This window comes from Cardiocondyla obscurior, linkage group LG16 (assembly GCF_019399895.1).
Source record: "Cardiocondyla obscurior isolate alpha-2009 linkage group LG16, Cobs3.1, whole genome shotgun sequence".
Classification (NCBI taxonomy): Eukaryota; Metazoa; Arthropoda; class Insecta; order Hymenoptera; family Formicidae; genus Cardiocondyla; species Cardiocondyla obscurior.
This window is the reverse complement of record NC_091879.1, coordinates 1399296-1423039: the sequence shown is the minus strand read 5'-3', so window position 1 is coordinate 1423039 and position 23744 is coordinate 1399296. Positions and strand designations below refer to the sequence as shown.

The window sequence follows — 23744 nt, the reverse complement described above, 5'->3', positions numbered from 1 at the left end:
TGATCGCGAACGATCTACGCGACCCGTTCCACAGTCGAAAAGATACTCTGCCACGTGGAGAGCGGTTTCCGGTTTTCGAGACGGATATCGAGGCATCTGCGTGTATTCTCTCGCGGCTTATCTTCGCGTACCTATGTCTCGCCTCGCCCTAGAGCCCTACGAACCGCAGTGCCTTGCACAGAACACCTAGTTGCGGAAATACGGGCGCTAGCACGTGTCGCCAATCGCTCCGCAATTTCGCGTATTCTCCGTCGCGGCTCAGAGTCTCCTCCCGTTTCGAGCAAGTGATATTTGAGGAACTTAAGGACGATAAAGTGCGCGGGGAACATATTATACCGCGGCTCGTTTCGACTTTGTTTTACGTCGTGGCTAGTCTTTTGTGTCGAGATCGAGGACTTATCGGGAGTGCGTGGACTGTCCCGCGAGTGTTCGGTGCGCGGAAGGACGACTCGACACGTCCCATCTACTCTATTTCGGCGCGGCAATCTCAAGGAGCACGGGGAAAGGGGACGGGGGCTCGCCAGCGGCGATCAGCCGGCTCGTTTCGCATTGCGTAGGTTCGGGAGTCTACGGGTGTAGGCGCGGGGAGCGCGGGGAGCAGGGGAGGGACGGTGCGAGCTAGCTCTGCTAGCGCTGGAATTCGCGTCGGGTCACCCGCGCCAAAACACGCGCGCGGTAAGACATAAACATTACGCGTTGAGTAATACATTGAATAGAACAGCATATTAACTTGAATCTTTTTGTTTCAGATAATATTCTACCACTCGAGGAAGACCAACCCGACATCCCGCGGACATCCTGAGAGGAGGAGGAGGCCCAGGAAGGGTATCCTGCCCCGGCGGAGCAACCCATGGGTATATATCAATTTTTTCTTTGGATTTTTAATAACGTTTTTTAATTTTTTCATTTAATTAAATTGTATATCTACTAAATAATTGTTTTATTTTTTTGTTTCAGGTCAAGAGAAACTCCGCTGCGTCGCATCGCTCAGTGCCGCACGCCGATTCGAAATTATACGAACTGCAGCCGGTTCGTCGGTCGTTCGGGGCTGCCGATAGTTACCGGGCGTTTTTTTACGATTCTTTTTAATACGGGAGTGTCGAAACATTTGTTAAATAATTTTCGGGATTTTAACTTCACCCGGACGCGTTCGCGAGTTACTTGTGCGCGGAAGGATGGCTCGTCACGTCCCATCTGAGAGGAGGAGCAGGCCCGGGGGGCATCCTGCATCGGCGGAGCAACTTATAGGTGAGGATTAATTTTTAAAATAAATTAAAAAGAAAACAAAAGTTATCTCTTTTTTTTATTAATCTCGTTAACTTACTGGCATGTCTAAATTAATATTTTTCTTTTTTTGTTACAGTCACCGGCAGATTTCATCAACTCCGCTGATGCTCATGCAGACTGGTAAGTCGAATGACTTTTTTTTATAATTTGGTATTTGGTCTCTTAAATTGGCAACACGTCGTCAACCAATATAATTATTGTCCCCATTATAATTAATGTGTCAAATTAAAATAACGCGCACAAATTAAGTCTTTTAAAAAAATAACGTACGCGAAACGTGCGCATGGTTTATTCTAGTATTAAAAAAAAATAAGCGATACTTGTCATCACTTTTTATTAATATTAACTAAACGGCAGATTACTCATTAAACGATACAAAATAGATACGTAATGACTGGAGTACTGATTACTGCGAAATAAAGCTTTTATTCGTTATTGATTTATTCAATATTGTCCGCAAAAATTTACAATTCATAATGCTGCAGAATTTAAAGCAATGCAAAATATTTGAAATATTTGAAAAATTTCTGAACTTGTTTTATACTCTGGAATTAATCAAGACTGTTGTGATGTATCGATTTCGAAAAAACGGAGCCGCGTTGTTATTAAAAAAAAAAGAAAAAAAAATTAAAAAAAAAAAGCGAGAGAGAGAATTATCGTTTTCTAGTTTGTTACGAGATAATTGGTGTACTCGCGGCGCGCAGCGATCTTGCTAAGCTGAACTTTTTCGGTAAAAAGAAAGCGCAGCCGTCGAAATGCAATATCATCCCAATTTCTACCATTCTGCTTATGGCATTATTAATTCTCCTCGCTTTAGAGACGTCACGAATTCTCGGCGGAGAACTATACTCCGAAGTTGTTAGCCCGTACTTAGCGGAATGACGGGCTGTCAGTCTTGCCTCTCTAAGGAGATCGATTGTTAACTCAACCCTCTCAGCCCGAACATTCCTTTTTGCCGGTCGGCCGCGTTTCATAAGTTTCGCGATTATAAATGTGACTAATCGACGCGGGCGAAAGCGCGTGACTCGTGAAAATAATTATTTTCGTGTCGCGCAACACAACGAGAATGATCAAAGGGCTTCGCCGTTTAACTACGTACTCGCCCCTCGCGCGATCCTTTCTCTTTTGACTTTGTGACTACATTAACTGCCAATTATTTCTTCATTTTAATCCCCACTTTTGCAGTCCGATAATGATCGCGAATACATGCAGGTAAAATTCAACGGGGCGACTATCCGTCCGGCCGTCTCTCGCCGACGCGTAATGATTTTCTGAGGGTGGGTGCGACTAAAAAGTGTAAATAAGAAATTAAGTTAAGCGCGCCGCGCGCACTCGGCCGGCATAATTTTGTTGCGCCAGACTATTTGTCGCATGTTAAATATTTATGTGTCACGCGCTCGCGAGCTGGACCAGTCAAACACGACGTATTTACTAATGATATTCGATGAATACAAAGCATATCGGTATCGATCAATACCGAAATTGCGTTCTCCATCATCGGAACGCTTCGTAATGCATTGCTCCACCGTGAATATTTATAAGCGGCAATTTCATATTTTACGCTTGTTCGTTTCGTACCGGACTAGAATTACAAGCTTTACCGAATGTTAATTAGAAAGGCATCGTCTCATGCATATTTTCCTCGGCTCCTTTCGCTCTGAAGAGGCGAATCAACGCGGATAGGATAAACTTTTTCGCTGCGCTCTTTTCGCCGTGCCGTCGCCGCCAGCGGAATTATTCAACGCGGAATTTATAATGATTAGGTGGCGGCATCGCAAACGCGGCAATGTAAACGCGGGGTAACCCGATCGCTTATCGAAATTGCAGTAAGAGTATGGAAAGTATGAAAATACGATAAGCTTGTTACGCGCGCGCTTCGAAAATCTCGCTTGCCGATCCCTCGTCGAAATGCACTCCTTGCCTGCATTTCGCACAAGTGGATTAATTAAAGTAGGAGGGAGATTATCAACTGCGCCCGAGTGCCATTAAGGCAGTTTTAAAAAACGGGAACGCGAGCATTAGCCCGGAAGGGGAGACGGGAGGGGGATGGACTCGCAGGGGAGTCGCAACGAGAGCGCGCTAATTTTTCCTGGAGAGGGAGGATCTGTTTAATAAGGTACTTCTAGGTGCAATCTGACGAGTCGAGGGCTAAGATATATATGTATTTTTATGTACACACGGGCATATAGAATTTTATATTTAAATATAGTTACGCGCGGACATTAAATAATTAAATTTACAGTTTTAACTGGCAGCGAACGCGACGTTCTGCCGAGAGAAATAGAAAGAGAGGCGATCCAAATCTCTGCCGGCGCGTTTATTTGCCGGGCGGACCGCTTATCCCGGCTGTCAGAATTTTATCAAATGCGCGCGGATATCGCGCACGGTACCAATTAACTGCACGAGATACACGGCGCCGACGTGCGCGGCGCATATTACCTCCAACGTTAATGAACACTCGGCGGCGCGGGCAGGAATTATTGTTACGTTTAGCTTAAAAATTACGGTCGGCGGTTAAATATTTGCCAGTTACACGGATAGGCGTGTAGCTCGCGGAAATCAAAACGCCCTTCGCGCGCATTCTCGATTTACCCGCTAATGAAAGCTAAAGTTTTGTCAGATAATACTCGCGGGACCGTTCGCTTCATTTCCGTTATTACGCACGCCCACCGCGATAAATCCGCTTGTTTTTCATTCATTATTACGCCGAACAAAGTACTCGCCGAGGGCCGAACAACTCGCGCTCCCGTTGCAAAGCTATCTCTTCTTTGATTAGCGATTAATTTCATTAATGTGGTAGCGCGATATAAAAATGCACGCGGCACTGTTAGTTTGCGGGCGTTGTGTGTATTTAAGGGAATTTATGCCGCGAACAATTATACTAACGCTTTCTGAGGTTCTGCGTGGGGAAAAAAAAAATCAGAATGGTAATGATAACATAACAGTGTTTCAAAGAGCGGTCTGAACCTAGTTTCTGCCGCGCTGTGTGCGTAACATTATGGACATTCGTCTCCCTTACTCTCCGCGATATTTTTGCCGTAATAAAATTACGTCGCGTGTTGCCTCTCATTTTTCCGCTCGTGAATTAATACATATCGCGGCGAGGAAAATGCGCGTCAAAACTTCTCGCGGAGGAAAATCGTGGCCCCGCGTAGACCGCGCGGATGTTAAAATAGGTTTTAAAGTCCAATATAATCAGTCGCGGTCAATTGTTTGACACTTAAATGAAGAGGAGAGACGAGAAAGAAAAAAGGAAAAAAAATCGCGTTGCGGTAAGTCGACTCGACTTGTTCGAACTAAAGACCTCGAATCTCGGTTCTCTTTTTTTTCTTTTCTTTTTTTTTTTAACGTATCAGCGAGCGCGAACGTGCGAAAGAAAGGGACAATGATTATTTCTCCTTAAGTCTACGACGACTACGACGTGAAATAAAAGCGAGATCGCAGCAACTGCTCGCTGAAACGTGCCGCATCCGTGATGCGGCAAGTAGTACGAGTCGACAACGGGTTCGGCCATTACCGCCGTCGACGGACGAGCAGGATAACGGTGGATCGTTCTCTCGTTTAAATTAAACCCGGCGATATCTTCGACGTCGTTGTCCCTACCCTCTTTTTAATTTCGACAATACCCCCGAGCTCCCGGGCCCGCGTTAACGAACGAGCGACCGAACTGGATGTATCCTCGAGTGAATGTGAAACCCGGGGCTGGACGTTTAAGATATGCGATGTGAGAGAGAAGGTTCATACATCGGGATCGAGGTGGGATTATTTCGGAGCACAGATTGCGCTTGCAATAAAGTCTACATATTGAAATACGACAGAAATTAGAATAATTAAAATTTTGTTGTTTTTTTTTCAATTAATTAAATCTTAATTTTTTAATATTTTCTTTAATTGAATTAAAAGAAAAGCATGTTGAGTTATTAATAAAAAAAAAAAAAAATGACGTTTAGCGAAACGATTAACGTTTATCTACATTTCGTATTTTACTCCTTACAAGCCCCGATTATTTTAATTGAGAAATAAATTACCTCCGACGTACGTTTTTGAAATAGCACTCTCCGAAATTTGAATCGGAAGCGGCCGCGGGATTCTCGCGAAAATATCGATCAGATCGGTTCGACCAACTCCATGAATAAATTTACATCCATCGGTCCCGGGAAGTCTCTACTTTTCTAATTGCAATCCCGCTTATTTGCCCGACGTGTCGCGCTTCTGGCGTATCGGGACGCGAGGCGGGGAAGCATGGGTGCGCGTACGCTAATATTTTAATAGTCATGACGGTGCCGCGGGTGGCCTGGCGGCTGCCGTTGTCGATGACGAGGTAGGATTTTATCGACGTGTTGACTTTACCACCATTTTCGCCAGGCCCGTCGCCGACTACCGAGTCAATCGCACCGTGAAAATCGGATATGACGTTTGCTCTGCCCGCTATCGCGAGTGTTCCCGGCAGCCAATCAGGGTCACATTACGGGGAAAGTTCGTACGCGAGATTGTAGGACCCAGCGGAGCGTAGACCGCCGCTTGATCTTTCCCGTAAAATTACGAAGCGATAAGGAAAACCCCTTCGTTGCTTTACTCCCCCGGTTATTTTTAATAATGCACTTCTTCATCTGCCCGGGGGTCGACCTTTCGAAAGGTAAATCACGAAAGATTAACATTTATCGGAACTTGCCCGGCTTTTATTATTCAATAAACGAGGCTCGAATTAAAATTCAATTGATATTTGCGGCGAATTTAACGGAAGGTCCTTGTTGGGCGGATAAATTGAATTCGCGCGAGTTCTTTTATTTCCGAACGAAACTTGTTAGCTAGCCAAACGGATAGTCGCCAAAAATAAATATCATTATTGAACATGATTTGATCTTACGACGCCAAGTTAGATTACAGGAAAACTCCTTGTTTCGCCTTAATTCGTTTGCTTTAAATATTTACTTTGTAATCTAATTTTTTTTTTTTTTTTTTTTTTTTTTCTTTTTATCTCTCTTTTCCTGTCATAAATTTCAAAACGTCGTCCGTCTATTCACCCATGATTTTTTTAAATACTTCCTAAAGTGTCCAAAAAAAAAAAAAAAACTCGCGTTACCAGCATGTGTTATTGCGATCAGTTCAATACCTTTTCAACCTCTTTCGAACCACCGGTTATCGCAGCATTCCCTTCGCCGTCGCGATCTTTGGCATTCCGCGCCAGAACTTGTAACAGTTTTTCGAAACGCCGCGTGTCGTTGACGACCACGGCTGTAGCCCGCAGCCACCGTCAAGTGTTGAAGCTGGGTCGGGGAAACTACCGCGTTAGATCCGACAAATGCTAATACCTCTCGGCGCAAAGTCCGCCGTTTAATCCGGGAAATCCTCCCGCGGAAGGGAAGCGCGCGAAGGTATCTCGCCGATTTTCCGGTAGCGCGGCTCCTTTAAATTTTTCCCGCACACAATAGCCTCTTACGAGAGTCAATAAATTTGCTTTTCCATTTAACTTCGCGGCGCCGCGCTAGACACAAGCGCCGGGTTTCTACGTGGCCCCGTAAGCGAGGTAGAAGGAGGTGCCCGAGCGATTGCGAGCGAGTGTCAATAGCCGACGCGCAAATACTCGGACAAACAGCCGGCACGGAACGAGAAAACATTTTCGGCAACGACTTACGGGTCCGGGATACTCTCTCTTTCTGTCTTTCCACGTGCCGCTCCCCGGGCACCGTCCTCCGCAGCAAACACGATCCTCGTCCGTTAAGTATACCCGGGAGATAAGCTGGAAAATACGGCGCGCCCTTAACGCACCCGTACTCGAGATACCGCGACTCGGCACGAAAAACTGATGCATTATGTATTTATTTATTTCTCCCCCGCTCCAGCGGGGAGAGATCTCGGGGCACGGTAATGAATTATGCATCTTGATAAAGTGCCTAACTGGGTGCCACGCGTACGTGAACCGTGCGCGAAGAACTTTGCGATTAAACAATGGAATCCGCGCGAAGAGTTAGGAACCGGACCGGGCGAGATCGGCGTTCGGTTATTGTGCGGACACGGGCGCAAAAAAAAAAAAAAAAAAAACAATTTCGCCAGCGAATAAATCACGTCCCCGCGATAGGGTTTTTACCGTACCTCGTATTCCAATAGTAATTCGAATAAATGTTACACGTTTGTGCCGGTCTATCGATCGCGCTGTCGTTTCGTTTTAATTTCGATACGCATCATCAAGGTGAACAGAACAAAACCTCTCCCCGGAATTAATCTCCGCGTAGGAAAGAATGCGAGATTAGAGAATTCGCTGGTCAAAAACTGAAACAATGCGTTTCTCTCGCGCGACAAAACGAGGAAAAAGAGCGGAGCTTGAAAAATTTGTCTCTTTGACAAACTGCGCGCGAATCGAAATAACGTTGTCGCGCGATCGGTTTGCGCCGGGGATAGGAGAAAAAAAACAAAAAAAAAAATGGGGAAAAAAGGAAGTAGGAGTCGACGTGCGGGCGAACGCGAGTAAGAAGTGCCGGCGGAAAGTCGAAAGTGGGTCGGCGGAAAGTCGGCGCGGAACCCCGCCGAAGTAGATCGGCAAGGGCGATGCGCCGGGACGGGGACGATAATTAATATCAGTTTAGCGGCAACTTGGAGGATGCAATAAGTTAATAAGCGGAGCAGGCGCGCGAAGTTTCGTGCCCGCGATCGAGCATCCGACTCGAGCCCCGACGGGGTCTGAGCGCGGAGTCTGTCTTTAGCTACTTACACCCCCGCGTCGCTCATACACGCGCGCATTTCGCGACTCTGAAAGCAGCGGGTCCCAAGACTATGCTACGCCAGGGAGGAATCTCGGGATCTTATTCCAAAATTGGGAGTAATCATGGAGATTGCTGCCCCTCGTAAGGGTTCCCTCTCTTTCTCTATCTCTCTCTCTCTCTTTCTCTTTCTCTCCCTCGGGAATTTCGGGAATCGTGCTCGTCAGCGTGTTTCCCCGGGATTTTAGAACGCTTCCAGCCTCGCGGACACGTGTTTTCCGCTGTTACCGAAATTCGCTGCGAACGCCGGGCGAGCCGTGAAGGGCCGCGCGGTACAGCGCAGCAGTAATCTCCGCTCTTGAAGCCGGGGCTACCCCGCAGACATGCCTATCAGCCTCACAGGCTCTGCCAAACTATTACTCGCGTCCTCCGCAACCGATGTTCTCCTCTTTATCTCCCCTTTGCGTTATCTGTCCGTCTGTTCGTCGACTTATCTATCTCGCTACTTCTCCCGCGCTCGATTAGCGTCGTGGTATTGATCAGGATGCTGCCCGGAAATCCCGCTCATCCTGCCCAAACCGCGACGCGCTTCTCACTCCCGAGGGTGCACTTTGTAATGCACGCGCTTACGAAATAATGGTTCATACTTGTTTACAGTAATATTAAATTTGTATCGTTTCAATTTATTTTTTTTTTTTTTTTTTTTTTTATTGCGTATAATAATTTTATTACTTGCTGAATCAATTTCGGTTTTGTATCTCTCGGAGTTTCTGAAATTTCCGCGCTCATTCGAAAATATCAAAATTACGACTTTTACGGAGGGTAGCGAGTTTCACGGAAGTGAAAACAACCGGGCCGTTTATTTGGAACGCACGAAAATAACGGGCGATAACGAGCACCGGCGTTAGAAAAGCAGCTAAGCGGGCTTGGCATAGATGATGGATATGCAAAGGTGCGAACTGCTAGGTGAGAACAATCACAAAGCTTGTCGGACGTCGTACCGTCGAGTCCGACGTGTCGCTAATAGGTAAACACACGTGCATAAACATACCCTTATCCGTGGAAGATGTATATGCGCTAAGCGCTTGCCTATACGTTCGAACTGGTCCAGATGAACCAAAATTACATAGACCGAGCGCCAAACTTCCGCGGAAACCACGGATTAAAGCCAATAATCGTATTTACGTACCATGCACGTAGATAGATTGGGATATAATTTCAAACTAAAACTTTTAACAACACGGAAATATTTGAAAAAACACTGATATTTTAATCCCAATTACAACGTTACAGCAAGCGCAACAAGCTATTCGTTACGAGTAACTTGCGACCGTCGCTCCTTTTTTATTTCTTTTTTCTTTTTTGTTATGACACATTACAAGCTCTTTTTTAATTTTACTCGACGTTACAAAGAGCGCGCTTTGCGAGCGGTCATATACTTTCGTTTCTTTTATGTAAAAGAAAACAGTTTTACATTTAATAATTTTCAACAACGAACTACGGGTCAGGGAAATTCCGCAACCAGGTCGTGTACGATTGTCTATCGCGTTATCGCTGCTTTTGTCGGGACTTGCGGGCGCGGTGTTTGCGTCGTTCCTTACGGGCATGATGCCCGATTCGCGAACAGCCGGCCACGCAGCAGTTGAAGTAGGTCAGCTATCGCGCTGACCTACTCTCTGCGTTATTCCTACCGTCGTGCCTCCGCCAGCGACCGAGCAGCGGGCCGTATGCGTGTCTCGCGCGCGCACGGTGCGAGGGCATTGCCCTCCACAGTCAGCTGACCACTTTGCAACCTACGACAACCGCGGACTTACGGCTCTCGGCGGCGTACGTGGCTCGCGCGCGCGGCGTCTCACGTTTGCACGTTCCTTTAATATTTCGACTGTATAATCATTTGCATGATAAAATAATTTTTCGAATCTCTTAGTTAAAATATATAAAACATATTACGACGATAGTGTCTTTAGCGAATTAACATTGTACTCCTGGGCAAACTTATGCACGTTTTTTAATTTATGTTTTGTACGTGAAGAGTATTTGTTTGTTCTGGTATATTGGTCATTTAATTTTTTAAATGCTAAGTAATACGTTTCACGAGTACGATTTTTATAATAAAATATAGTTTTTTTTTTATTTTTTTTTATTTAAGTATTATAATATATTAGAAATTGTAAATTCGTTGTTGTCTACAATTTTAGGTTCTTTTTCGTATTAATTTAAATTTTTCAAGTTTAAAATTCCACGTATTTTTGGGGATTAAATGAAAAAAAAAAGAGGTAGACCGAAAATTTTCATGAATAATTGTTTAACTTGTCTATAGAAATTTGTAACTTAAATTAGATTCAGTTAAATAATTAAAATTTTTTTTTTTTACATTTTTATGAGAATAATTTAGTGGAATATATAATTCTTCTGATTTATACGCGCTCAAGGATAAATTTATAACTTTTAATAAAGACCATTCAATTTTCTTTTTAATATTAATGTAAATTATTGCAAACTCGCATTATGAAATGAATGGAATATTCAACGTTCTGACATTCACGTGTTATATTAGACGATCAACTATTCACTAATCAGTCATTTTCGGTTATTGCTTCCGTGGCTGCCAGCCCAGATCATCCCCTGCCGATAATTCATTAAGCGAATTTATCTGATTATAGATTCTCCTCCGGTAATCTTTTTATGAACAAAAACTTAATCCCTCTCCTCGTTTTAGCTCCCCTTTTAGCTTCGGCCCACCGCTTCGTTTTATTTCGATCACTTTTTTTCCTCCCCGTACGAGAGCATTCATTATGCTCGGCTCTGCCAGTGACTCGGTATTAATGGCCCGACACGTCACGCGGCTCTAAACAACGGCATCGTTAATGTAGTCGGTGGAAAAATTTGCAATTCGTAACATCTGAATTGGTCGAGGACTGTAAATAATCCATTTTGCGCTGTGGAAACTAATTTTTTTTTTTTTTCTCTCTCTCTCTCTCTCTCTCTCTCTCTTTTTTACGTCTTTACGGAAAGCTCGCTCTCAGTGGAGCAATTCGCCCGTTTGTCAAAAGATTAACGTTCCATCGATGCGTCCCTCGACTGTTCCCCATATTCGGGCGATTCGTGGACGCCGGCCAGGCCTGCGTGGATATTCGCCGATGATTGACTCACGTGCCATCGTCATGGCGATGGTAACAGCGGAGGCATCAGACCCTTTACAACGTTCGACGCGTGGCACGTGACGGGACGTGGAAAGGTAACAAGGCCTTTAATCGAGCCACGGGGAGGGCGGCCGGGGGTTGATATCGACGCGCGTGTGTTTGCGCGTGGGCGCACTTCTCGTAATATCTTGTGGCGATGAGACTAAAGCCGGAAACCCGCAATTAGTTACCTCAATTTCCGTTTCGTTTAATATTGTCGTTACCGCGACCGATGTAACGATATGTGGGCGATGCGAGCGCAAAGGAAGATATTGCCGAATGAATTCTGAATTACCACTAAATTAACGGGTGGAGCACTCCGCGAAATTGTGTGCCGTCGCGATAAACAATTTTCCTACAAACGTGGGATTTAAAGTTGTCGAGTGCAGCCCGATTTAGCTTAACTTACAAATAGATTAAATTAAACGTATTTAAACGAGAAACGCGTAAAAAAAAAAAAGAATTCGATAGAAATTTTTGTAATTAATTAGAAAATTAATCAGGAGAGACTTCGGGTTCGTTATTCGAGTCTTTTTTGTTCGGCGATGCGATTGCGTCGTAAGAGGACCGTCTTTATTTTGCGGGGAATCTTTTTTTAATGTCCCACCATTGATCGAGTTAATTGATTGCGCGACGAGACAAGAGCCGAGCGTATCGATCATCGGCGCGGAATCACCTTCCAAGACGGGCGCGGTCATTAAAACCGAGCGAGGTAAGGACGACAAAACCCCCGTGGTACAATGGGCCCCGTGGTAAGCTCTACGTGGAGAGGCTCCAGCCCCGTTGAATCTCGCAGAAGGACTCCGGTTAGGTCCTCGGGAAGTCGGGCGGGGAACGGGAAAGGGATAACAAACCGTTCAATGGTGGCGGCTTCTGAGAGACGACTCCGAGAACGCCGTCGTCAAAATGGAGAGTATCTCAAGCCAGGGTTTTGCAACGGGGGGGAGGTTCTCTCGGCCGCGTTTACACCGCAATTGCCGAGAATCGGCTCGACGCATACAGGGTGGTACGCGAGAAATTCGAGTTACGCTCGAGCGATAATTTCGGAATCGATTCCGCCCTGGCGGAAACTTTCCTCGAAGACTATCGCTTATTGGGGCTTACGCGCGAGTTCGATATTTCCGCGCTTAAGCCTGCGATTAAATCTCCGTTGGGTCGGAACAAAATTGACTGAAAAGCGAGGGAAAATTCTGATTACATCTCTGCCCAATGCCGCCTGAGACTTTGGTAGCGTAAGCTTGCGATCGTTAATGCTATCCCTAATTCTAAAGCGTATTTTATTTTCTTCTTCTTCTTCTTTTTTTTTTTTGTTTTTTTTATCAGCCCGAGAAATTCGTTGAAACTTCTATCGTGATGGAAAAAAAACGGGCAGAGTCCGCTAGGCGTTTTATTGAAAATCGGGTACGCACGATTTCCACGTTTGATGATACACCTCGTACAATCGGCTGCGGCATTTATACCCTGCGAAAGAAGATTCGGTCGGGAACAAATACCGTATAATGCTTTCGAGCGTGCCCGCGTTTTAGAGCGAACTATGACTTTTAGATAGGTGAGAGCACAAGTGGGATTAAATCTCCTCCGATAATCGGAGCTTATAATATCATGAAGAGAACGGACGCGTTTCTATCGGACGCGTGCTTCCTATATTTTTCTCAATGCCGCGGTAAAGGAAAAGCTTTTCGCAGAATGTTTTATCATACGTATATTTATAAATTCCTGTCGCGAAGTAGGAAAACCTAATTAAAATTTTATATAAGACGGAATCCAATACAGATGTTAAGAAAAAAGAATTATTGAGTCGAATTAAAACGTCTGTTAAGCGCTTCTATTACGATGTCTATTAGAGATTGTTTTGTTCGGTTTGCTTTTGTAATAGATGAAAGAGTGGCGGATAAAAGAGAGCACGGAGAACAGAATTGAATTGGCAATTTGAAAGGTGAACAACTAAAACAGGGTTAAATAAAAAGAACGTGCGAGGGAACGGCGCTAGAACGCAAGTTTTTTCTGAACATTTTTAAATAATTATTTTGAAATCTTCAATTTCAAAAACCTTTCAATTTCCCTTGTTAACAATTATAAAAAATAATTAAATTATTATATTACTTATTAAAAATAAATGTCGCTACGGCGAGCCGCCGTTCTTTATTCGCGGTTTATACTCGTTTATAATTTAAGCTTGCATTCGCGATAACTCACACGAAGGATAAACTTCGCGCGAAGTGCAAATAAATTTCTTGGCAGGTGGATTTTTCGTTTCGCGAGGAGCCAGACATTTTGAAGCTGCATCGCCGATATTATTGTATTTTAAGCTCGAGTTTTAGCATTTGTATAGAGACTTCAATGGCAGATAGACTTCTTGGCAGTCTCAGCATCCGGCATCCGAGCTTTGTAAAGAGAACAAAGGATATATATATAGTATATATATATAAATGCATATAAATGCATCGGGCGGTGCTTCCGAAACGGCGTTCTTTGAATTCCACATAAATTCCAACCTGCCATTGTTACTCGTGCACTTTTATTGTTCGTACATAATATCCTTACAATTACGATTATTCCATAAATCGGCCGGAAAATCGCCGATTGCGAAGGTCAAGAAGCTCGAACGCGTACAATGTGATAGCACGTGGCATCCGCACGCAGCGGTGCCGTTGATTACATCGCACGTTATATTTTATTAATTATATCGTGAGCGGTAGATGTAAGCGGGGAATAATGAATCTAATATGAGCTCGTTAATTCTCTATTATCGACGTCGCCTCGTCACAAGTAACTATTTTCTCTCCACGGCAGCAAATGGGCTCGATGTACTCCGCCAAACCGGTGTGCATCCAAAGATCCGTATCACACGACTTCGTGTATATAGCCAGCTGCGTGAAAAACAAAAGGATTAGATAACAAAACGTGCCTGTTCCATTACCGCGAGAAATTGCCATTTAAAAAACGTCGAACGAGCGAAACAGCCAGAGCGACGGAATCGCGTTTTATCTGCGTGAAATAATTACGTTTTCGTTACTTTCGCTCGTATTATACACGTGACTTCAATCGCATTTATTTAACGGCCCACTTCTTTCGCGAAAATACCCTTTGCATATTAAGATGAGAATTTGGAGAACATTTCTTTGTCTTTTTTATTTTTTTTATTTTACGTTTTTAAAACGTGTCTGCGAAAATACTAAATGTATTGCAAAGCGTAAGAAAAAAAATGTGTTATACCGCTCACCTTTAGATTCTCGACGTGGGTATCTAGTTTCTCGCAAATCAGCACTGGCGCTCTATGTCGAAAAATTTTTGCCTAAGAGAAACACATCAGTCTTGATTATTATTTCGTTGTATCTTATCTGTAAAAAATTGGTGTGAGGCTTAAATTAACTGATAACCAATTCTATTGTTGCCGTTTATTAAATCATATATTTTTTTTTGTTACAGATCGACGAACAAAAGTGTCGTTACCGTCGATATTATTAATTATACGAACCGCTAGCCGGTTCGTCGGTCGTTTCGCGTATGCCGCCAGTTACCGGGCCTCTTTTTTGCGCATAATTTTTTACGGGAGTGCCGAAAAATAACGCGCGTAAGTGTTAAGTAATTTTCGCGACAGTAATTCATCCGGGCGCGTTCGCGAGTGACTTGTGCGCGGAAGGATGGCTCGTCACGTCCCATCTGAGAGGAGGAGCAGGCCCGGGACGGGTATCCTGCATCGGCGGAGCAACTCATAGGTGAGGATTAATTTTTAAAATAAATTAAAAAGAAAAAAAAAATTTATATTTTTTTTTTTTTATTAATCTTGTTAACTTACTGGCATGTCTAAATTAATATTTTCTTTTTTATGTTACAGTCACCGGCAGAAATCAACAACTCCGCTGATGCTCATGCAGATTGGTAAGTCGCATGACTTTTTTTTCGTAGTTTGAAATTGGAATCTTTTAAAAAATAGCGCTTTAGTACTTTTTTATCCTCTTTGATTACCTGCTTCGACGCGCTTGAAAGTCGTGCACTACGTTACCACCGATTTGAAAATAACACGTCTTTCGTAATTAATGAAGATGCAAATGTAATAAGAAAATAATAAGGAAATGATACAAAAGTGTACTCACTAAAATGACACATAATTGCTGGCAGTTTTCAGCGGCGTCTCGTTTGCAATTCACGGAATATTGTAGCGTTTGTTCTATTATCGGTTTCGTTCCTCCAACGGGGAAGGCTGCACAACTGCATGCACCTTCCACAACTTCCTCTTGCCTGACAAAGTACATTTTTTTTTTTTTATTAAGAGCAATATTGCAATAATTGCGCGATTAATTGTGAGAATAAAATTACACACTACAAAGGAACTTACTGAACTTCCTCCCCCCACGAATTAATTAGTCATTTGCAAGAGAAAGACATTGCTTTTTTTTACGTTAGATTAATAATTTCGTAACATGAGAGATTATCATTTTATTTCATCCACACATTACCAAGAACAATTAAATAAAATTAAAAGATACGTATATGTTTCCCATTTTCAAAATTAATAATTAACAAGTCAATAATAATATTCTAATTATAATTCTAATAAATTAAAAAAATATATATATATTAATAATAATAATCAACTAAAGAAATTAACAATTCTCATATGTACAATACAAAAGCACTCAAACAATAATGACATCTTACGACCTCGCGAGAGGCAAAATTGCCATCAGCAGAATGAGTCGTTTCGCCGCAATCTCCATCGCAGTCCAATTTGCACCTCACGGTCGATCTTGTCACGAGTGAATCCTGTCCTTAATTATCACGAGCGATCGAGGCGGTAGGCAACATATGTAGCCTCGTATAATCATCCCGCTTTCCCCTCAGCTCCCATTTTGTCGGCGTATAAGTGTCGGAATGCGCGCTTAATCACGCGATACCATTGTTGGTCGCGGGTGTCCTCTTCGCGGTGGTTCGAGTTTTGCCTCGGTATCCAATCGCGGCGTACCCACAGAGATTATCACCGTCGCGATGTAATCCTAGAATACTATCGTCGAACGCGTGGGTACGTTCGTGTCGTTTGGTGCAACGTTAATGGTCTCGATAGGGGGGGAAAAAAAAAAAAGAGGCAAAAATGAACGCAGAATTCTGGCCATTAAAGCGGAGACCATCATTAAACGAGCGCACGCAACGAGACGTTTTCGTATTTCAACGATTGGCCCGTTTCTTTTTCTTCGCGTCACGTTTGCTCGAAATAGCTTTACTTGTTTGCACCTTTCGACGCTCATTCCCCGGGAAATGTTCCGCGATCTTTGATCGCCCGAGACTTCGGAACTTTAACTGCCACTTGAAGAATTTTTCCCGAGCAAATTGGTCTCCACGGCATACGGACGAAATAACAGTGACATAAACAAATAAATAAAACGGCAGGCGAACGTAAAATATGATACTCGGGCTTCGGAATCTTAATACACGTAACCGCGTTCTGAATATATTTATTTTATACTTTGCTATATTTAGCAGCGTTTAGAAATAGAAAAATATGCTGCGTATGAAATGCTCGAAATATTGTACACATACTGTTTTAAACATAGTTATGTACATTAATTAATTAACTAATTAGCTCCGAAACTCAATTCCAATTAAGCTTACTCGAAATACACCCTTTAATAATAAATGCTGTGGGATTTCCAACGAAAACCGATAAAACCAATAGGAAATAAACAGTTAAAACTATCGCAATATTAATCATTTATTTTATTCTATTAAAGAAAAATCTGTCTGATTAGTCGCTGACGTACTACTGAACTCCTCTTTATATTAATCGTCTAACTTATCAGCGATTCGTGCTACTAGGCCACGTTTGTAACGGTGGCGACACGTAGCTGGTGCCGCTCGTATCAAAGCGCCCGACTTGTTATCGAAACGCACCGCCGCAAAGTCGGTGCCTCTGATATTCAGTAGTAGAGTATAGTCGATCACATGATGTCGCGTTGTCTCAGCCAATTTCGCGACGTATAACATGGCGTCCGTCATCAAAGGTGCGGCATTCACGTTATCGCCGTAAACGTATGCTCGGCGAACCATATATTTAATTCTTATATACGGTAAGCATTGCCACTCTGTCAATAAGTCGCACGCGTTTTTTTGTTTCATTTTCGTAGACACGGGCGAGATCTGGAATAGACTGTTCAACCATCGTCCGTTCGTTCAGGGTGAGGTTACGTTCCTTCTGCGAGAGTTTCAGGTGGGCACAAACTCGGTATTTTCACCGCCACGTTATCTCCATGTCGATATGTGTCATTGTCACGTTGATAAATCGGAAATTTCATTAGATGTATTCCATTAGAAATGCGGATATAGATACATTGACATAGCCTACGAATCATGAAGCTCGTACACAAAACTCCATTGTAAACAAAGATATTGATAGAAGCTATATTTGCTTTAATTTATATAATTGAGTATTTAAAGTATTGAATATTGATATTGAATAATGTAATTGCACGGAGTTTTACGTGATTCATAGGTTTGATTTTTGTCTCGTTTAGGATAAAAGATCTGATAGAGAAGCGGAACGGTTGTTCAAAATACTCGAGTATACGACCGAGTTAAAGGAGAACCAGTTAGATCGTACTGAGCAACTTGGCGATTGCCACTTGCCCAGTCTTAAAGCAAACGTGGATGTTGCACTGAGTATGTGCAACCGCGTTTTGCAAAAGGAAGAAGATTTTGATACCGTACGTTTACTTATTTTTATATCTCTCTTTTTTTCCCAGTAGCATAAGAAAGAGTAAGCTTGTTCACATATTTTTTATATGTCTGTAGGAGAATACCTTGAGCGAGAACAGATTACTTAGAAAAAGAGAATGGGAAAAGTTTATAAATGATATGAGTGACAAATGTCAAAAAGTTGATCAGACGTTTCAAGAGAAAGAAACCGAGATAAAAGAATTCTACATTGATTTAGAAAAAAAATTGCATATTACGTTATAAGAAATAATTTTTTAAACTTTTTCCTTGAGATATAAAGTGGCAGAGCGAGCGACGTATTGCATTTATTTAAATATGCCACTAGAATCGATTACAGATCCCACCGTAACGATAAAGCCATCTAAAAAACTGATAGATTTTATTTTGCACAATGTAAAAAACGTGGATGGCGCGCCAGACGGCATCGCGTCTTTGCGCAAATCGAAGAGATCTAAAAAAGAAAAGACAGTAAACGCTACATTAAAAATATACGATCTCAAGTGGTTAAATAAATACCTGAAAGAGTATAGGAAAACCGCGACGGAAAAGATTTATCTACACGAACTTTTCGATGATTCCGATGTGATATTACCAACGCCGAAAGAGACGCCGCGAAATCCAGAGTTAGAGGCTAGAATACAGAAACTAACGGCGCAGCAAAACGCTAGGGAGTACCGGACAATGACAAAGAGCATCGATTCTGTGCGGAAATATTTGCCGGATGACACGATCGCGTATCAAAGTAAATAAGCAGAATTTTCTCAATCTACTTTTTAAGCATGCCTACAAAAAAAATGATCGTGACTATTTAATATTTTATTTTACAGTGAAGCAGATAAATAAACAATTGATCGCCGTCGCACAGTTTATATTTTCTGTAATAGCTGGTTTCGCTTTTGGATTCATTGGAGTAGAACTGATAATAGGAAACCTAGACTTTGGATTTAGATTACTCTTAGGTATAATTTGTGCACTAATTATAGCGCTAGCTGAGATATACTTTCTAGCTATAAAATTAAACGAGAATGGTTTTGATGTCACAGCCAAATCGAATAAGTTGCATCGAGATTAAGTTAACCTTGTACTATATAAAAAATAAAGAAAATTTATTACAATAAGATTGCTACATAATATATATTTTTAAAGACCAAATAAAACGGAATATTGTGGTATTAATTTATTAATATCAAGAATAAAAAATAATTTTAAATGATTATAAATAAATACAACTAGTGTAAGACTTGATTAACATAACTGAATGCATTAACTGTAAATCCTGTAAGATATATACAAAAAATGCAAATGATACAGGAAATACATGTAAAAAAATCTTGACACCTAAATGTACTTTTGTTTTTCATCAGTTACAAATATATAAAAATATCTTTTTAGCTTAGACAAACTCTCACTTCAGATAAATTCTCATCTTTTCTGAATTTCAAGCCATTATTAATGACTGGCGATTAATTTAGACTCTGTTAAGCAATATAAATACGTAATTTTGACCAGCTAAATTCTTACAAATTCAAAAATTTCTAAAACACGTTATAAATTTATGTTCATTAAATAATTGGAGTCTGTCCATTAAAAACCTGTGAAATTTTCATCTCTTACTGTTCTCACTGTCACTTTTCACACTGCTCTCACTTTTATCAGTATCTGAATGGCAACCACCATTCTCCTTGGTTTCACTCTCTCGTTCGCTACCCGACGAGTTGCCATTATCCCCTTTAGTTTCATCGCTGTCTGAACAGGAGTCTGTCTCAGAATCACTGTCGCTGTCGGAATCCGAACTGCTTTCGGAAGAGCTGCTGCTGTTAGATGCCTCTTTGGCTGCCATCATCTCCTTAAACTGCCGAACTGTTATCTTTCTCGGCATTATCTCACGTAGGAATTCCAGTGTATCGTTAGTCTGTACCACTTCTGCCAGGTGTTTATAATCCAAAGCAGGTCCCTTGTTACTCTGATTATGTGCCTCTTCTGTTAAGTAATGTATAAAGAGTTCCTACAAAAGAGTATCGAACACCAAATTAATAAGATGATAGTACAGAGACTAAAATAAAAAATAAATATTTAATACATTAGTGGCTACTTATTAACAAAGTCGCGGAATATAAATTAATCAGTTAATATCCAAAGGATTTCTTTTCTTTTTTTCTGTAACTCTAACCTTCAAGTATGCCTTACCGTAGCTTTTGTAACCAAATACAAGCCGTCTTGGCCGACAGTATCGACGCTAGGCGAGCTTTTCATGATCGTCTTCACCCTCGAGATTGGCAAACGCAGCTCCTTCATCTTCACGGAGGGGGCTTGTGTGTTCATTATGCGTATTTATTTGCGCTTTCTTCTACTTTTATTTCTATATAACAAAATCGCAAAGCAAAGCCGCGTAAATAAGAAACGTAACAGATCCCACGATTTAAAGTGTACCGATTAGTTCGATGATGCCTGCTCACGTTACAGATGGTGCTGATTTCGTTGTAGAGCACAAACTAAGAAATTGCGAGAGAAAAGAAACTCGTATCACTTTACCAGACACGCTTTTATTTTCCCAATAATCGAGAGCCCGTTGTATGTTGGTAAAATTAAATGGTAAAATCAAACAAGAGAACTTGCAACCAGCTGAGATATAAGGAATTAGAATAAAGAGAATCGGGCTAAAATGTTCAAAAAGTAACAGGAGTTTAGAACGAACAAGGAAGTTCGAAGCAGGGCGTCCGCTGCCAGCGAAATTTATGATCGACAATGAGAAGCTTGCTTTATTTGATTTTTTAATTCAGCTGGTCGCATGTTTCTAAATTCAAAAAAATAAAATAAAATAAAAATAAAAACGCAGATTTCTAAATTAAAATTTATTTCGTGATATCTTCAACACTCTTTATTATTGACGAGCTAATATACAGTATCACAATAAATTCTCGCATAAAAAAATTCGCTTCAGCTACTATACGGATCGTACTAAATCGTGGTGTTCGATAGTTTTATCTTAGGAATATAAATGATAAAAAAAAGAAAAGAAAAAAAAAATAGATTATTTTTGATACGCAAGATCATTAAATAGCCTGTAGCTTTCAAACAATACTCCATTCGATATTACACAGTAAACAGTTGTATCTCTATAATGTAGTTCTCTTGAACTTTTCATCGCTGCTCTCCTATTTATCGCGTGATCGTAGAATAAGAAAGTACATAAAATGAGAGCAAGGATTAAAGTTTAGTGAAAAGATAACCCTGCCTCGTCGATTCCAGAGTAGAGGGATCTACACGACAAGCTGTTATTTCGAAATTTATACACAACACCATAGTAAAATATTTCACAGAGCCCTTTGATGAAGAAATTCCATAACGGAATAACTGACATTCATACCTGCGCATAGCATTACGACGTATATCAGCAACAATACTGGCAAAGCTGACAATATCAAATGTGTGTTATGGAGTATTTCGATATCTGAAATAAGAATAACAAGTAGAGACACGCGATAGTAAAGCAAAGTAGATTCCGTTGACTATTTGCATTCTTACTTGCGTAGCCGAGAAACGTAATATAAATGTAATAGCTGATAGCTATTAGCCAGAAGGTATTCCCGAGAAATCGCGCTGAGAACGTATTGTTATTTATCAAAGCTGCAAAAAGATTAAACACATTAAACAATGTTTGCTGACAAGCGTGCGGGGTAGCGTAAATTTTTTTACCAAAGAGAAATATATGCGTACCGTTGTATATAAATAACTGTAAAATGTGAAGTATTAATGGAGGAAACACCGCGTTCAAATGAATATCAAACGCGTAGCCCCATTCAACATCTTGGGTTTTATCTATCCTGAAATATCGATTGCTTATAAACCTAAAAACAAACATAAAGTTAAAAATTGTAGATTTAAGTTGAATTGATTAAATTAATAAGTTTCAAATTGATTAAAGTTTTTTTTTTATTTTAAGAGAAACAGTAATATAGAAAGAAAAAGAAAAACTGGCATAGCATAAAGATAATTAAAATACTTGCCAAAATAATGTTGCTATTAACAATCCAATGGCTATGTAATCGACAAATACCATATAAAATAATAACTTTATAAATTGGAAGAATGTTAAACTCAATACTAGTGCAAAACTCATGGTAAATATACAGAAGCAGCATGTCACCAGTACTAGAAATGCCGGGTCGTCTCTTGCAAATTGTGACTTTGTCTCTGTAAAGATAGGCACACAAATGTAAAACAATAGAGCATAAAATAATACTTAATACATTAATTGATCCATTGTGACATACGCTTTCTGTTTTGGAAATTCCTATATACTTTTTGCGGTGCCACCAGGAGAAAAATTATTTGCCAAATGGCGAATTCAAAATCCATTTGCTCAAACTTCAGTAGTTTTCTTAGATATTTGTAGCATTTTGTTGCCGCCCCCATGCAGTTATGCCTGCAATTCAACAATGTTTTTTTCTATCAAACTTTAAAGCAGTCAGCGTATAACAGAGTGATGAAACGTAAACAGTAAAATTTATTTCGAAAACAAAAGAAATATGTATCTCGCGAAGTGTCCAGTTAAATGGACAGAACGGGAATTAATTACGTCGGTATAATTATTAATTTAAAAAATAGAAAAATGCTTAAATTGCAACAAAAAAAAATATATAACGCAAATACGACGTTACCTGTAAACGATCGGCATCGGCAGCGAAGACGAGAATTCTGTCGGAACGGGCGAGTGGCAACGACTCGTCGACGGCGAAGTGGAATACTTCATGTTCGAGCTTTTTAATTACGTGATTACTTCCAGCAAATAAGCATCTCGTTGATAATCTCCTTTCGGGAACGAGTTTTTGGGTTAGCTTCGTGTATTATGACAAGTGCGAAAACGCCTGCCTTGTGCTCTTACCGCCCTCTCGTACATGACGAAACCGCGGGAAATAGGAACCGACGTACTTGACAAGACAGAAACGATAAGAAAATATACTTTATCTTACAAGAAATAAGTATTGTGTTACACTCGCTAGATTATCACGACCAAGACTCCAGATAATTATAAGCTAGGAAATTAATATTGCATTACAGGCGCGATAATATCAGTTAAAAACGGTCAGCGTCAATTCACTTACAATCATTAGCTGGTAGGTATAATCAGATAATTTTTCCAATTTATTTATCATATTTCTTTAACTTACTGTTACACAATAAATTGTGCGCGCACATACTCTAATCCTTTTATAACGCATAGAATATACCTTGTTTCCTCACTCTGCAATTTTATTTCTTCTTGAACAACATCAACATATTCGGTTTCCGTTCCATCATTTAACTCATGTCTTTTTTTTTTTTTTCTTTTTTTTACAAAGTGATTTAATCTTACTTTACTGTACATTTTTATAATACATCGTAAAAAACAGCTCTCTCGATTATCAAAAAAGAAAAAAATATTGTTGAATCTTAAATTAAATTGATATTTTCGTCAATGATGGCGTAACCGTACGCGCAAAGAAATCACACGATCGTGTCTAATATCTAAGAGACTATACTACGATTAAAGTTATTAGATATACAATCGATAAGCGCATTGAGACATAAGCTATTTCTGTAAGTCAGGAATCCAAATTTAAATCCCGACAGGAATCGGTAGTTCTTATTTAATCACCACCTCTCGAAAAGTGACGGCTTTCCGAAAACTTCTTAGCCATAAAAAAAAAGACAAACACTACATCTTCAGAATACAGAACATAGTGATACCAAGCTAAATCTTGTCTAAAGCTGTGATGCCATTAGAAAATACACGATCGATTAATTTCTTTGCATATACGCTTCATAGAACTTGATGTGAATTAGCTCTGGAGATTAGGCCTACAGAGAACGCGATGTATGTACG

The 23744-nt window shown here is 41.0% G+C and overlaps 5 protein-coding genes and 1 long non-coding RNA gene across 7 annotated transcripts; 3 read left to right on the top strand and 3 right to left on the bottom strand.

Annotated features, from left to right (window-relative positions):
• The first annotated feature begins 1303 nt into the window (after nt 1–1303).
• On the top strand, nt 1304–15210 carry LOC139109035 (uncharacterized). The gene is made up of 3 exons (XR_011546774.1): nt 1304–1407; nt 14597–14886; nt 15006–15210. It is a non-coding gene; the product is annotated as an uncharacterized lncRNA (long non-coding RNA).
• LOC139109032 (uncharacterized) lies at nt 13234–15888 on the bottom strand. The gene is made up of 4 exons (XM_070667822.1): nt 15833–15888; nt 15265–15409; nt 14391–14462; nt 13234–14037 (listed from the first exon to the last, which is right to left on the bottom strand). Exons 1-4 carry the CDS (start codon nt 15886–15888, stop codon nt 13903–13905), a joined length of 408 nt encoding a protein of 135 aa, XP_070523923.1. The 3' UTR covers nt 13234–13902.
• A 1176-nt stretch (nt 15889–17064) lies between these two features.
• Muted (biogenesis of lysosome-related organelles complex 1 subunit 5) lies at nt 17065–18121 on the top strand. The gene is made up of 4 exons (XM_070667821.1): nt 17065–17166; nt 17290–17372; nt 17677–17865; nt 17954–18121. Exons 1-4 carry the CDS (start codon nt 17148–17150, stop codon nt 18119–18121), a joined length of 459 nt encoding a protein of 152 aa, XP_070523922.1. The 5' UTR covers nt 17065–17147.
• Nucleotides 18049–19009, top strand: LOC139109026 (transmembrane protein 199). The gene is made up of 2 exons (XM_070667815.1): nt 18049–18620; nt 18706–19009. Exons 1-2 carry the CDS (start codon nt 18194–18196, stop codon nt 18948–18950), a joined length of 672 nt encoding a protein of 223 aa, XP_070523916.1. The 5' UTR covers nt 18049–18193; the 3' UTR covers nt 18951–19009.
• A 33-nt stretch (nt 19010–19042) lies between these two features.
• On the bottom strand, nt 19043–20351 carry Chrac-16 (chromatin accessibility complex 16kD protein). The gene is made up of 2 exons (XM_070667820.1): nt 20066–20351; nt 19043–19883 (listed from the first exon to the last, which is right to left on the bottom strand). The coding sequence occupies exons 1-2, from the start codon at nt 20198–20200 to the stop codon at nt 19482–19484; spliced, it is 537 nt and encodes a 178-aa protein (XP_070523921.1). The 5' UTR covers nt 20201–20351; the 3' UTR covers nt 19043–19481.
• Nucleotides 20352–20715: 364 nt separating this feature from the next.
• Unc50 (Unc50 RNA binding protein) lies at nt 20716–22857 on the bottom strand. Of its 2 annotated transcripts, XM_070667814.1 has the most exons (6): nt 22540–22857; nt 22153–22304; nt 21886–22072; nt 21596–21726; nt 21404–21505; nt 20716–21329 (listed from the first exon to the last, which is right to left on the bottom strand). In XM_070667814.1, the coding sequence occupies exons 1-6, from the start codon at nt 22629–22631 to the stop codon at nt 21193–21195; spliced, it is 801 nt and encodes a 266-aa protein (XP_070523915.1). In that variant the 5' UTR covers nt 22632–22857; the 3' UTR covers nt 20716–21192. The 2 variants fall into 2 exon arrangements, with proteins under 2 accessions (XP_070523915.1, XP_070523913.1); XM_070667812.1 differs by having other exon boundaries at nt 21404–21726.
• Nucleotides 22858–23744: the final 887 nt, after the last annotated feature.

What these genes read in the sequence shown, in the direction of transcription:
- Unc50 (XM_070667812.1), bottom strand. Translation starts at nt 22,631, where the DNA reads ATGAAGTATTCCACTTCGCCGTCGACGAGTCGTTGCCACTCGCCCGTT. An exon ending in CCGATGCCGATCGTTTACAG is followed by an intron (nt 22,305 to 22,539) that starts GTAACGTCGTAT and finishes GTTGAATTGCAG; the next exon opens with GCATAACTGCATGGGGGCGG. An exon ending in TTAATAGCAACATTATTTTG is followed by an intron (nt 21,727 to 21,885) that starts GCAAGTATTTTA and finishes GTTTGTTTTTAG; the next exon opens with GTTTATAAGCAATCGATATT.
- Muted (XM_070667821.1), top strand. An exon ending in TCCTTCTGCGAGAGTTTCAG is followed by an intron (nt 17,373 to 17,676) that starts GTGGGCACAAAC and finishes TGTCTCGTTTAG; the next exon opens with GATAAAAGATCTGATAGAGA. An exon ending in AGGAAGAAGATTTTGATACC is followed by an intron (nt 17,866 to 17,953) that starts GTACGTTTACTT and finishes ATATGTCTGTAG; the next exon opens with GAGAATACCTTGAGCGAGAA.
- Chrac-16 (XM_070667820.1), bottom strand. Translation starts at nt 20,200, where the DNA reads ATGAACACACAAGCCCCCTCCGTGAAGATGAAGGAGCTGCGTTTGCCA. An exon ending in ATTTGGTTACAAAAGCTACG is followed by an intron (nt 19,884 to 20,065) that starts GTAAGGCATACT and finishes ACTCTTTTGTAG; the next exon opens with GAACTCTTTATACATTACTT.
- LOC139109026 (XM_070667815.1), top strand. Translation starts at nt 18,194, where the DNA reads ATGCCACTAGAATCGATTACAGATCCCACCGTAACGATAAAGCCATCT. An exon ending in TGACACGATCGCGTATCAAA is followed by an intron (nt 18,621 to 18,705) that starts GTAAATAAGCAG and finishes TTTATTTTACAG; the next exon opens with TGAAGCAGATAAATAAACAA.
- LOC139109032 (XM_070667822.1), bottom strand. Translation starts at nt 15,888, where the DNA reads ATGGAGATTGCGGCGAAACGACTCATTCTGCTGATGGCAATTTTGCCT. An exon ending in AGCAATTATGTGTCATTTTA is followed by an intron (nt 14,463 to 15,264) that starts GTGAGTACACTT and finishes TGTTTCTCTTAG; the next exon opens with GCAAAAATTTTTCGACATAG. An exon ending in CCCACGTCGAGAATCTAAAG is followed by an intron (nt 14,038 to 14,390) that starts GTGAGCGGTATA and finishes TTTTTCACGCAG; the next exon opens with CTGGCTATATACACGAAGTC.